The sequence below is a fragment of the Chelmon rostratus genome, chromosome 19 (genome assembly GCF_017976325.1).
Source record: "Chelmon rostratus isolate fCheRos1 chromosome 19, fCheRos1.pri, whole genome shotgun sequence".
Lineage (NCBI taxonomy): Eukaryota > Metazoa > Chordata > Actinopteri > Chaetodontiformes > Chaetodontidae > Chelmon > Chelmon rostratus.
Window position 1 is genome coordinate 10,389,060 of NC_055676.1, and position 12,852 is coordinate 10,401,911.

The window sequence follows — 12,852 nt, forward strand, 5'->3', positions numbered from 1 at the left end:
CCATGCACAGAAATGCCCACATACAAGGGAGGGGGTGAGGTGGTGGGAGGATTCAGGAAACAACAAACTGGGTTCATTTATAATTATTAAGTTCTTATAGTTGTTAAGGTATGACACTAACATTGGCTAACTGAGGATACTCTAGAATCAGGCTGAGTTGTGAAAGAAATCCTCTTTGTCAAATATTTTCAGAGCTACATATTCAGTCTGTGATCCTCTGGTCTACTACTTTTTATGAGAGGAGAAAAAATGAAGGCAAAATGAAACAACGTGGGCCTCCTGACAACACTGTCGTCTCTGCATGCAGGACACAATCCAGAGAGACTAACTGCAGCTCATTCTTTGTCTTCCACTCTCCGGGATCACTGGATTAAACATGCACAACTGCATTCAAACAGAAGCAAATGCACACTCACACAAAATGGTGATTTCAGCGAGAAGTGGAGTGGCACTGCTTTATATAGCTCTGGTTACTACAGGCTAGGCTATAGGCTGAGGAAATGAGTCATCAGAATAATAACTGATCATATCTTGTGATGCGTGGCTGTTCTCTAATTAGTTGTGTGCTCAGTGCAGTCAGCAAACGTGGGCAAAATCGCATTTGAATTTGGTTTAAAAAAAGTGTTTAAATCCTAATAAGATACACGAATGGCAACAGTGAAAAAATTGCTGCTCAATCTCAAAATCACGAAAAAAATGCCATTTTGCCCAGGTCCCTTCATTAATTTCTCATATCTTACAATATGTCATAATACTCCTTCTCAGTGTCATGACTATAAGCCTCTTAAAGTATCTTTACAGTAATGTTATCGCTGCCCATTGGTTCTTACTAGAACAAACTCATTTAGTGCTCAGATATATGGGAAACCCAGCCCAAGACTGATGTTTCATTCTGACCTGTTCTGCAATATGGTGTTGGACCTAGACAAAATACAATACACAACAATGGCATGGTAAGGCAATGATGTACTGTACTCTTCTACACCACAGTACAATAACCCAAAAAATGATGTGTCAGTTTCTTACACTTTAGCGTTGGCTTACAATAAACTGAAACAAACAGTAGTAGTAGCAGCAGTCTGTCATCTCCATCTGTCCTTTATACGGACTACAAGATTGGTTAAACTACGCAAACACAAAACACTACTGACAATCGTCTGCTGTGGAGCTATGCATACATTACTGATACTGTTTCTCTAAGTACAGAAATGATCTTTGCTGACCTGCAGCCTGAGTGCAGAACTCCACACCAGCCTCTTTCCTCTCTCTCTGCTCCAGCGGCAGCTGCCATGGCACCTGGTGTGGCTGCGCCACCACCGTCACTTTGTACACCGTCAGGGGCTTCAGGTTGAGGAAGCGTAATCTGTACCTTCCCGGCTTTACCACTGCATGCTCTGCCCCATCCAAGAACACGGTGTGACCATAGTTACTGTTGCTAGGCAACCAGGAGAGCTCGGCAGTGTCACGCTGGATGTCATCCACCCGCAGACCGCACGGCGCCACCACCACGTTGGCTCCCACCAGCACGGTGCAGCGCAGCTCGTCCGACAAGCCCCGGTCGGTGACGGCCTGCACCGACACGCGATGGACGCATCCGTCCAGGTCCAGCTTCTCCAGCAAACACTTGGTCCGGCCACCGTACACGATGCTGGCACGAAGCTCCCCATCTACTAACACGTTGTAGCCAGAGATGTTCCCCCAGCCCAAAGGCACTAGTGGAGGCTCCCAGGCCACAATGACGCTCCGTGCCAGCTGTTTGATCAAGGAGATCTTTCGGGGGTAAGGCACAACGTCTTCAGCCAAGTCCTCAGGGTCCAGGGGCCCCCCTGTCCCATTGCTACAGGGAACCAAGGCATTAGCTGAGCCCAGGAGGCCATCCTGGGAGGCACCTCCATCTACTGCTGTCAAGGCCAGGGGTGTGTGATCCAGCGGGCCCAGGTCTTCCCCTCCCTCCCCCGACTGAATCGCTGGTTTCTCCTTGTCCTGGACAAACTCCACAAAGTTGGAAGGAACAAGTCCTCGCTGGCCATCCAGCAGCTCCCCTGTGACACAGACAGAAGGACAGAGGCAGGTGCAGAAGATAAACAGCTCAACTGTGCGCCTTCTCATGTTCACGTTGATGAACAAAAAGCCTAACGCCAATAATGACCTTTACCGTCTCTAATGGACAACACAGCCGTTCTGCTGTGATGCCTCCTGAAATGTTGAAATAAGGCTTCACTAATGGTTCCTTACAAGACAAAGACAAAAGCTGTAACCTGAACACACGATCATCGGTGAGAGTTACTTTTCCTGCGGGGTGGGAATGAGTCAGTGAGTGAGAGTATGCATTATTCCCTAAGATGTAACATTTACCACTGGCTCTCTGATGCCATCTTCTATATACTCTCTCCAGTAAACACAGAACTGAGAAAAAAAACCTCCTTTTCAACATTTCGAAGAACTTGAACTTTAGTTCACGGCTTCTGAACGTTTCCAGGAACACCCCTGAGCATGTAGATGCTGCGGTCAACGTGGGAAAAAAGAGCAGCTTAGATTTACACTGTAGTTTTTTTTTCCCAAAGGGAGGAAGTATGTGTTCAAAAAAGCTCCCTATCATCTTGTCCTTCACTCCCTTTCTCCACAGAGGCCCGGAAGACCTTAAGACCATCTGTGTGTGTCTGCATATTTGTGTGCGGGTGAGTGTGTGTGTGTTGTTTGTGTGTGCTGATGATTAAGCTGAGCCCCACTGGATTAGTCATCAAGCTTAAAGGGACCAAGGTCCCATCTTGACAACAGCTTGGTCTGAGTCCCGAATCTCCCTCCTGCGTGGTAAACACAAGACTCCTCCACGATGCCATGCAATCTCACCGCCCGCAGCTGATGAATCACTGCAGCTGAGTACTACTGTCTGTAGTGGGCTGCGTTGTCTGCAGCATTGCTAGCTAGGGGATAAGGATTGCCTCTAACGGAGATGCCTTCATAATTTTAAAGAGATTAGACAGAGAATCACTCCAATCACCACTTACAAGCAGTTTGCAGGAAGTTTTCTTGGTGACACTGATGCATAGTGTACTTACATCATGTGCAGCCAAATTACTATAATCGCCCAGTGGAAAAGACCTTGGAGTAACAAACTTTTACAAATATTGATACAAAGGCAGGTCACAACAGGTTGAACGTCAGCAGGATGGTTTTGTTAGCTATAAAAGAGCGGTGGGAACTTCAATATGTGAACTTTCAAAGCAACCTTCAACAGAAAAATGGAGCTTCAGCCAAGTTTTATCTAATGGCTTTTTCTTACATACTGTAGAGTGTCTTTGAAGCGTACAAAGTACATTATGGTTTGCAATACACATGATTGCGCATAAACAAAGGCTATACCCACATTGTACAGTACCGTATATGTGTTACAGCAGTCCGTGCTTCATAAAAAGGGTAATTTTAAAACGATTTAGGTGGCAAATACAATACTGTATACTAAAAGAACAAATTCACTGGGGAATACTGCAACTGTGTGCTGACACACATTTCTTGGCATTTTCTCTCACTGTGAGATAATTAATACATGATGATGCACACGCTTGTTGTGACTGTCAAGCGTTCTCTGCAACAGCAGCAGACGAGGACTCATAGACTTGAAAAGCAACAAAGGACACCTCCTGCCGTGCCTCAACCTTTGATGTTTAGACTGTGATTTTTTTTTAAAGATTTGGCAGTGAATGCTGATATCATTTTGCGCGTCATCTCTGATCCTCACCTTCATAGAATCCATCGTCATCCATGTTTCCATAGACATACAGATACTTTCCAGCCACAAGGGGGAGTTCTGCTTCAGGATGCTCATTTGGTCCATCATATGGGTTGTAACTGAGAGGAGATTTTTTTTATTTCATTTTTAGTTTTCACCACAGCAGCTTTTTTCATTAAATTGCACATTAAGAAGCTGTTATCTCATTCACCTGTAACGGGCAGTGCAAAGGCGGACCTGGCCTGTGTAGCGAGGCTTGGACCTGGGTGATGGGCTGGCCTCATCCTCCATCTGTAGATTGACAACAGAACCAAAGATAAATGTCATTCATATTTATACAAACTATCCGTAATTAAGATCCACGCCAAGAGTAAGAAAATAAATATATGTTGATATGTCGAGAACTATCTTGAAGAAATGAGAAGTTAAACATGCATTAATGTGACGAAATTTAGTGATGCGGCGTCACTCGGACCCACCTCTGAGGGAGTCAGCTGTCGAGGGCTGCTGGGGCGGTCCGTTGTCACGGTGCTGGACTTGACAGACAGCAGTTCTGGCTTTTCTCTGTCTCCAGTCTGTGGTGTGCAGGGCAAGAACTGGGAGATCAGTAGCGGCGTGTTTGCCGCGCTCTCATCGCCTGGGAGACATTGATTTCCATAGCAAATAAAGAGCAACTGTCATTCATTCTGCACCCATTTTGCTGCTCATTGCACAACTATTGATCTCCTGTTGAAGCGAGTTGCAGCAAACACTCTTCGTGGCAAAGGCTATTCCACCCCCATCAACACCTCACGTCTGCAATGTATTTGTCCTTAAATACCACTCAGGTCCTCGTGGGGAAGAAAAAACACACTTGAAAGGAAATGCAGAAAATACAAAATATAAAACTGCTGTGTAAGAGTGCAAACAGCTGAATTCCTTGAGGAAATTAAAGTAAGTCAACAACACGAATCCACCGCATCAGTGGGTTCTTGTGGTTTGTGAGTGATATTATGCATTAGCACAAAAGCATCAGTGAGTCCCCCCTCTGTTTCAAGTGAAGAGGGAGATGAAACAGGATTTCCAGCACTTCAAAGACCTTTGGTCTGTGCCAGACTGTATAAATCTGCATTGCTGATACGGCTGTATCTGCTGGCTCTGCAGGTTGCACTACATCTCGTTAGAATACCAATGTGTTAAACCACACTCATGTCATACATCAGGCCTGTGATCAATTAGGGTAGATATTGACCATGAATAACCAGTATTGCCATTAATGGTGTGTACCTCTGGTCAGGAGCGAGCTGGTCCAGCTGTTATGTGAGCTGTCTGGGGATTAGATCACTCTGACTCTCATTTCATTCATAAGCCTTTTGATCACATGCAATTAGGTTGATGCTTTTATCTAGAGTGTCTAAAGTGAATATATTTTTTAGAATGGGTAAACCCTAATACAGTGAACCCTAACAGTAACATTTATTAAAAGTATTGCAATATATTGTATTAAAAGAGAAGTCCATTGATTTAGCATTGCACTGCTGTAAATTAGTAAGCCTCAGAATGGACATAAAAAGAAAGCATTATAATGGATGCAGCTCTTTTATTCTGCGCGGTCCTCTTTCATGTCGAAACCTGCAGCCTTCATTACCCACAATGCAACTTGACCACCGATAGTTCAGTCAGAGATTTGGGTGTGTTATGTTGGTAGCAGCAGATGTAGCCTCAAGCTGCTAACCTCAAATAGAGTTCGGAAAAACTAATTTCCTTCTAACTTCACACCACCAGATTTTTTTCTTGTAGTCTTCAGGCACCACTCGAGTGACATCACTTGAGGCAATTTTACAGATTCTGCGTAGCTCTAAAGTTTGGCTATGAGCTGAGACCACTGACCCACCTGTCTCAGGCCGGGCTTCAAATCTGACGATGACTTGTGAGAGCTTCTTCTCTGGCGAGAGGGGGATCTGGGATGTGGATGTGGGGTTAATCTTAAGGATGTCCACAGTATCTGATTGCAAACGGAAATTCAGCAACTCTTTGGACAGCTGGTGGTAGTGTTCACTCTGTGACCTGCATTTCTGCTCCAGGTCACGAACCTTGACCTTTGACAGACAACAAAGAGAGCAGAGAGGGCGGTAATGGCCAAGAGGAGGGAGTGCAGTAAAAGGAGAGAGCAGGAGGTAAAGAGCAAATCATGTGTACTTCATCACATGTAACGTTCAGATAAGAATTCTCTGAAGAACAGCCAACGTTTTATATATTAATGCTGATCAACCACAGAACCAATTAGAAAAGGATCCCTCAAGAGCCCTTTTTAGCTTATAGCAGCATGTTATGTTAAAACTACTGCAGTCTAATCAAAGCACATGGAAGCGTAGAGTCATCTGCACTGCTCCTGCTGACATATGAGACTGCTAAACTCTGATAACAACGCTGGAGTACTGCCAAGAGGATTATAAAGTTACAGTATAGAGACATTAAAGACATCATATCATAGATATCATATCAGGGGAAGTCAAGGGAAGATGGATGGGGTGTACAGCGAGTACAGCAGTTCTCAATCTCATTCAGTGCACATATGGATTCTCAGTTTGGACAAAATACCCACTAAAGGCTTTGAAAGCTTTAGTGATTTGCTGAAAATTCGCATATTTGACTGAATGGAGATGAAACTAATGAGGGAGGAAAGTAAATACCTGAAACATTCTGTCCTTATGGTTCTGTTCAGACAAGAAGGAGGGAGACAGAAAAAAAGTAAAGAAAGAAAAAAAAGAAAAAGAAAAAACACACTGAAGACAAAACCAAACACCAATAATTGCCATTGTAATCGATGCAAAGGAAGAAAACAGACATGTGAAACAATGATATATTTATCAGTACAGATAAATATTAGAAAGCAACTAAATAGAAGTGAAAGCCTGACAAACACAAAATGATTGAGGACTGTGGTGTCACAGAAAACAGAATACAGAGGCTTGTTAGTTCGTTTGACCCTACAAACAGCGGAGCTATGTTCTTCTTCCTGTTGAAGTATGTGTTTGTACATTATTAGAGAAACAGGCCTGTGACGAGGACTATAAATTGATTCAATGGATGTGCTAGAAGAGAGGTAACTCCTTGACAGTGAAGTTTCTCCAACCAAACTGCTGATGTTTTTCTGAGCCAAACTCGGGCTGCCTCCTAAAGTAAAATCGTATTAAAGTGCTTCAGATGGATAATAACATGACCTCACTTGAACTGCGCTGAAAGGAGTCTACACACTACTGTCGTGACAAAAGGATTTAGAGTGAAATGAGAAAATAATTTTGAGAAGATGAGCCGGTGACAAGCATCTTAAAGACTGTGATGAAGCACAGCAGGTCACTGATTTGATCATAGGGAAATTTACAGAAGTAGTCAAGGTCAGCCTGGGTGCAGGATTAATGGGATTAATGGGATGTGCGGGCGTGCAAAGATTGTGATAGAAAAGTTTGTAATATACACAACAACAGCACAGACAATCTACAGGAAGAGAAAAGACTAGGAAGGACTATAACTGCAAACACAGAAGCTGAGCTACTGTTTGCTTTAAACTCTCTCACGTATGAGTCACAAACTGGGGTGCAGCATCAAATAACCTACACGGTATTACGGCATTTGTTCACAGCTACTTCCGGGCAAGAAAAAGTGTGCTCTCTGTGGAATTCAAATTTCAAGCCATAATTTATGCCACACCATCTGTTTCAGGGCAGAGGGCACCGGCCAGCACCCTGACGGTGTTCCTGCGGCGTACATTTCACTGACATCCAGAACGAGTGAAGCTCCTTGGGGAGCTTGCGTTAAAAGAGGATCCAGAAATATGACAGAAGGCACGAGTCAAAGGTGTGCGTCCCTGAGTTTATCAGCACACGCTCATGTTGAGGTTTGCCACGCACTCATTGTCCACCCACACAGGTGTTTTCACTTATTTGGCCTGATTAGGCCTCTTGTCCGGGCTGTGTGGATGCGTGTTAGTGTGCTTGATTGCCATCTCTTTAATGTCTTCTTAATGCTGCTGCACCTGTTCACACCTTTATCAGTCTTATTAGAGCTGTGTATATAATGGACATGCAATAGTTCACTCTACAGTAAGCAGCAAATTGAAATTTTAGTCACTTAACGTCACCATCATTTTGCACCATTACTGACAGGTGTAGTGCCACATGGCCGTAATTTTCAAATCCATAATACGCACTTTATTGCTTTGTGGGATTGTTCGCAAAAGCAAGCAAGCAAGCAATCTTCTTTAACAGAACCCTTCTTAAAGTAACAGGTCGTGGACACTGCTTGCTTCATCCCATTGTTGAAATCTTGAGCATGCCAGGCTATATATTGTACATATTTCATGATCAGAATTTGTACACTAAAATGGCAGAACGTAAATATAGTGTAGTGATAGTAAATAGGGAGTGATTTCAGACATAGCCTTTGTTTTTTTTAGCCTAAACACCAAAGACACAAGAGCTAAACAGTGTTTAGGCTAATGTTAGCATCCCTGACCTGCTGCTTACTTGATTAGATTTCATTTTTCCGTAACTCACTTATAATATTTAGGACTAACCAGTTCTCTAGAACAATGTTGTTTCGCTTTTTACATGTCTTCTCTATGGATCAACAGCTGGTGAAGATACTGACTGTTTGTCTGGGAGCAAAAGTTGCTTTTTGCCAAAGACAGCAACATCAAAATTTAAATCTTTAAATTTTAGGGTGTAGACTTGGGTTAATCATTTTAGGTGGGCGTAAAATGACATTTAGTATATTTGTTTCTCTGTCTCTAAAAGTGGTTATTTAAACATATTTGACTTCAACTTTTCACTAGATTAGAATAATATCCATTGTTTTAAATTAACAGTTAACGTTATTCAACACCTTATTGCATCTGTCTGACTTTTTGTTCACTTCATCAGCTTCGAACAGATCTAAACCATATTTAAGAAAGGTAACACTGAGGTAAAGATCTGTCTTTGTCCCTCTTCCTGTACCTCCGATGAGTGCACTGCCTCCTCATGCTCTTGGCCGGCTTGAGCCCGAGCGTGCAGACAACACACAGAAACACACGGTGACAGCTGACACTGTGATCACGGTCCATGAGGTAGAATAGACAGCACACAGCTGACATACTGTCAAGCCAATACCCCGGCAGAGGCTCACCGGTTGATCACAGCACTGGTACTAGACGCCTACACCTGATGGCACGGCTCTAATGAAGTTATTTTTGGAGGTCGTTAGCATCTAAGAAGTGGCTAGAAGAAGAAGTAAAAGCATTAAAAATCTCTTTTAATTGTGCAGATTACTTAGCCTCTGTTTGGATATACTGTATTTATGCATGTTTGACTGTTAATTAGTGATTTTTTCTTTGAACAATTAACAGTAAATGATTAAGAGATGAAATGATTATGAAAGAAAAAGCAAATAAAATGTACACATTTGTTCGCTAAAAAATTAAAATTGTAGGTTCAAACATGTATGTATGTAAGACACAACGAGGGAAATATTCACAAACTCTTAAATTTGAATATACAAGCATTACTTTGAGCCACAGATTTGGGCCGGACTTGGCCCACAGCAAGTGTAATTTAAATCCATGTGTCCCTTGTGATATGTGAAGTTTTCATATTCAAAGATGTTTGAAGACTACATCCCAGCCTTAAAAGCTACCAGGAACGTCTGCACACTGATGGATGTTCACAAGGTGTATAAATTTATCAACAACTAGAAAGGCAACATTTTTGGCAGAGAGCTCTTCGCCGCGCTATCAAACAACATGAAAGGTGTTGCAAGCTGAAACAGCATTTCTAATAAAGTCTGCTGATTTTTGGACAGGCTTCTGAGGTGTTTATATTTTCTGATACAGGAGCAGTGATTCAGTGGCGGTGATTCAGCACAAACTGGACACATTAACTGCCGAACAAGGAGCTTCAGTTCTTCACCGCGCTTGTCACAAAACCAATGATCCAGAAGGGTTTTGTCAGCAGTGTGAAAGATAAGCATTCAATATCTCAATTGTTTTTTGCTTTTTTTTTATTTTTGCCTTTATCCATATGCCCATACCTTTTGCAGTTGATTGATCTCCTTCTGCTTGGTGTGAAGGGCCACCAAGGCTTGCTCATGCTCTATCTGCAGCTGCTGCTTCAGCTCTCCAGCCTCATGCATATGCTGGGGAGAAACAGAGAGAGGTGAAGGATGTGGTTACGATGAAGGATGTTACTCTGAGATGATTTTTGACTGTATCCCAAAAGAAATACCCAGCCACGATCTTTCTCCGCTGATAGTGACAGACTCAACACAGCTTGAAAGCCTGAACAGTTATCAGAATATTGCTGTTGCTAAACCTGGCACTAAAAGTACGGTGTACTCTGCAGTGGGCTGGCTACCACCCAGGCGATGATCCTTTGAGGAAATTGAACCCAGACCACCTGAATGGCAATTAGCGGCAGGCAAATCTGTATTCTGATGTTTGTCAGAAATAATGCACACAGTTTGCAATATCAGCGCTGTCAAAGTGTAGCAAACAAAACAACAACAAGATCTAGCTCTCATGTCTACATGGCAAGTATGAAGCTACCACCAGCAGCCAGCTAACTTAGCTTAGCATAACGATTGGAAAAAGTGGGAAAAGTTTGGCTGTCTGAGGCTGGAATTAAGAACGTCATTGCAAATTACTGCAGCAGTGTAATTGTTGTGCATGTGAGAAAGCATTTGAAAAAGCAACAAAATATTCCACCTCACACCTCTGATGCTAACTAGCAGTTTGTTGTTTACACGATAAACAAAAAAAAACTGTAAAAACATCACCATGTGGACACACATGTGGATTTAATAGGTGGTTATGTGCATGACCATTTCTTGGTCAGGAGCAGTGACTTCCTATGGTCTTCTTATTACAACCACAGATGAAACAAACAGGCAAACAAGCTTTAGATGTGCTGATAGGTGTCACCTTCAGACAAAGCTAGGCTAGCTGTTTCCAGTATTTATGCTAAGCTAAAGCTCTTGTCTGCTGACTGTACCCTCATATTTACTCCATAGAAAGGAGAGCGAATAAGCCTGTTTCCCAAAATGTTGAACTACTCCTTTAAAGTCATCTGTAATAATTTCAAGCACTGAAGTGTTGAGTTTACTGAGGAGGTAGAGTATAAATGGTGTTCTACAATATGAGGTTTTCATATAATTTGAGATGTACAGTAAACCTCTCAGATGTGATGAGCTGTATACTCTGAACTGACTCAGACAAAATTGTCACGCATGGCCACCCACGTTGATCCCAAATCTACCCTTTCCCAAATTAGCCGAGTCATGACTGTATAGCATCTATCCACTGAGTCACGACCAGATGCCGCATCTTGCGGAAACAGAGTTAAGGCCATAAGATGTTTCTGGAGGCTTAAAAAGAAAAGACAGCTTAGAAAGCTCTGACATTCATCATTTTCTCTCTGTGTTCGCTCTCCCTTGAAAAAAAGAAAAGCCTCTTTACCTCCCGGAGTGGCTTCGAGGTGTCCCGAGCAGGCAGCCACTGCTTTGCATAATCAGAAAGAAGCTCTAAGCTGCAGAGGACTGGGCTGGCTGAGAGGCTGTCGCTGAAGCCTTGCTGAAAACTATTCTTTTTAACCCTTGCACATTCAGGGAGGACTCCATGAACTCACCTGCATTTTCAGCAAACACCCTTGTGATGTCGTGTTGAAAGCCATGAGCCTGCCGCTCCAGCCCTGAGACCACTGCCAAACTTTCCCATCAATAAAGCCGCAGTGCTCCACAAAGTGGTGAAAAATGCCATTTGTGTGGTGCACAACATTGTAAAGACAGAGAGAATTCAGACTTTTTCTACACATCAACTGGGTTACAGGTCTTACTACTACTACTACATGTGTATAAAGTTGTATGAAGCCTTCTGTGGCTCCAGAGGGAGCTGCGCCTCAAGTGATGTCACTTGAGTCAGCATCACTTGGGGCTGAAGTTTGAAAATGAAAATAATCTAGACGTGCAGAGGTAGAAAGACCTCTGTAGTCCGCTGCTGCTCTCTGATGAGGCTAGTGGCTTGAGGCTAAATTAGCTGCTGCTAGCACTGCTTAGTCAGTTATAGGCCACGTTAAGCCACTACACATTCGTCTAAGTTGCACCTTCTTGAATAAGGCCCAGTATAAAAGGCAGTAATGCTCACTTGTGTCTTAATTCTCCCACAGAAATGTGAATATAAACCAGATTATATAACTTTAAAACAAAGGCTGACGGTTGCTCTATCTCATTAGTTTTGACTGAAGAACCCTTTTTTAAAAAATCAAGTCTGTCTTTTCATGTTATTTCAAGTTGTGTTTACTCCATCTCTGCTTTCTCCACCCACATTGCCCTGTGTAATTTTCTCTAAATAGTCCCTTTGTCTCCGTAATCAATACAGAATGAGAAAGTGACAAACCTTTCTTTGCTGTATTAGGGAGTGGGTCAGTTTTTCTCAGATGGGTACATTTCTCTCTCAAATATCCTGACAAACAGACAATCAATAGGAGATACAAGGAGGCGAGGATTTGTAATGAGAGCGCCTCTCACGGTGCAGCGAGACTGTGTCTGATTACTATTGGCAGACCATAACACGATGAAAAAAGAGCTTCTCCATGATGACACTTCAACTCAATAAGCTGCATCACTTTCTGTCTAAAGTTTTCTTAGAAATCAAACACATGGGAGATGGGCATGTTTCTCCAAATCTGATGAATGGTCCGAGTCCAACAGGACCACTGAAGTGAACGAGGGAGAAATGTAGTGACATATACAGAATCAGTGGAAAAAGTGGGCAGATCCAGCGGAAAAGAGGATAAAAAACTTAGAGACATATTGCTCACTATCAAAGAATGGGACAGGCAAGGAATAACCCATTCCAGATTTATAGTATCAATATGGATTAAATTTATATAATCTAATCCATAACTGCAGATAATTAAATCTCCCTTCTGTGGGTAGAGAAAGGAAATTTGGTCCTTGGGGAGATATACGAAAAATGGCAAATTGAAATCCTTTGAACTGAACTCCTTTGATCAAGTAATCCAAGACTTTAGTTTCTTCAGGTAGAATTCAGCACTGGAGCACTTACTGAAATGATTTCTGAGTTCTCTCTCGCTACTCAAAATTGCTTTCTG

At 42.6% G+C, this 12,852-nt stretch overlaps 1 protein-coding gene across 1 annotated transcript in view; it reads right to left on the reverse strand.

Annotated features, from left to right (window-relative positions):
* The window catches only part of LOC121623406 (RIMS-binding protein 2-like), a 54,545-nt gene that overhangs the window by 10,424 nt on the left and 31,269 nt on the right, over positions 1-12,852 (reverse strand). Inside the window, 7 exon segments of the mRNA XM_041960679.1 lie at positions 898-921; positions 1,224-2,042; positions 3,740-3,849; positions 3,942-4,021; positions 4,210-4,367; positions 5,604-5,808; positions 9,776-9,880. Coding sequence (XP_041816613.1) covers positions 898-921; positions 1,224-2,042; positions 3,740-3,849; positions 3,942-4,021; positions 4,210-4,367; positions 5,604-5,808; positions 9,776-9,880 — 1,501 coding nt within the window.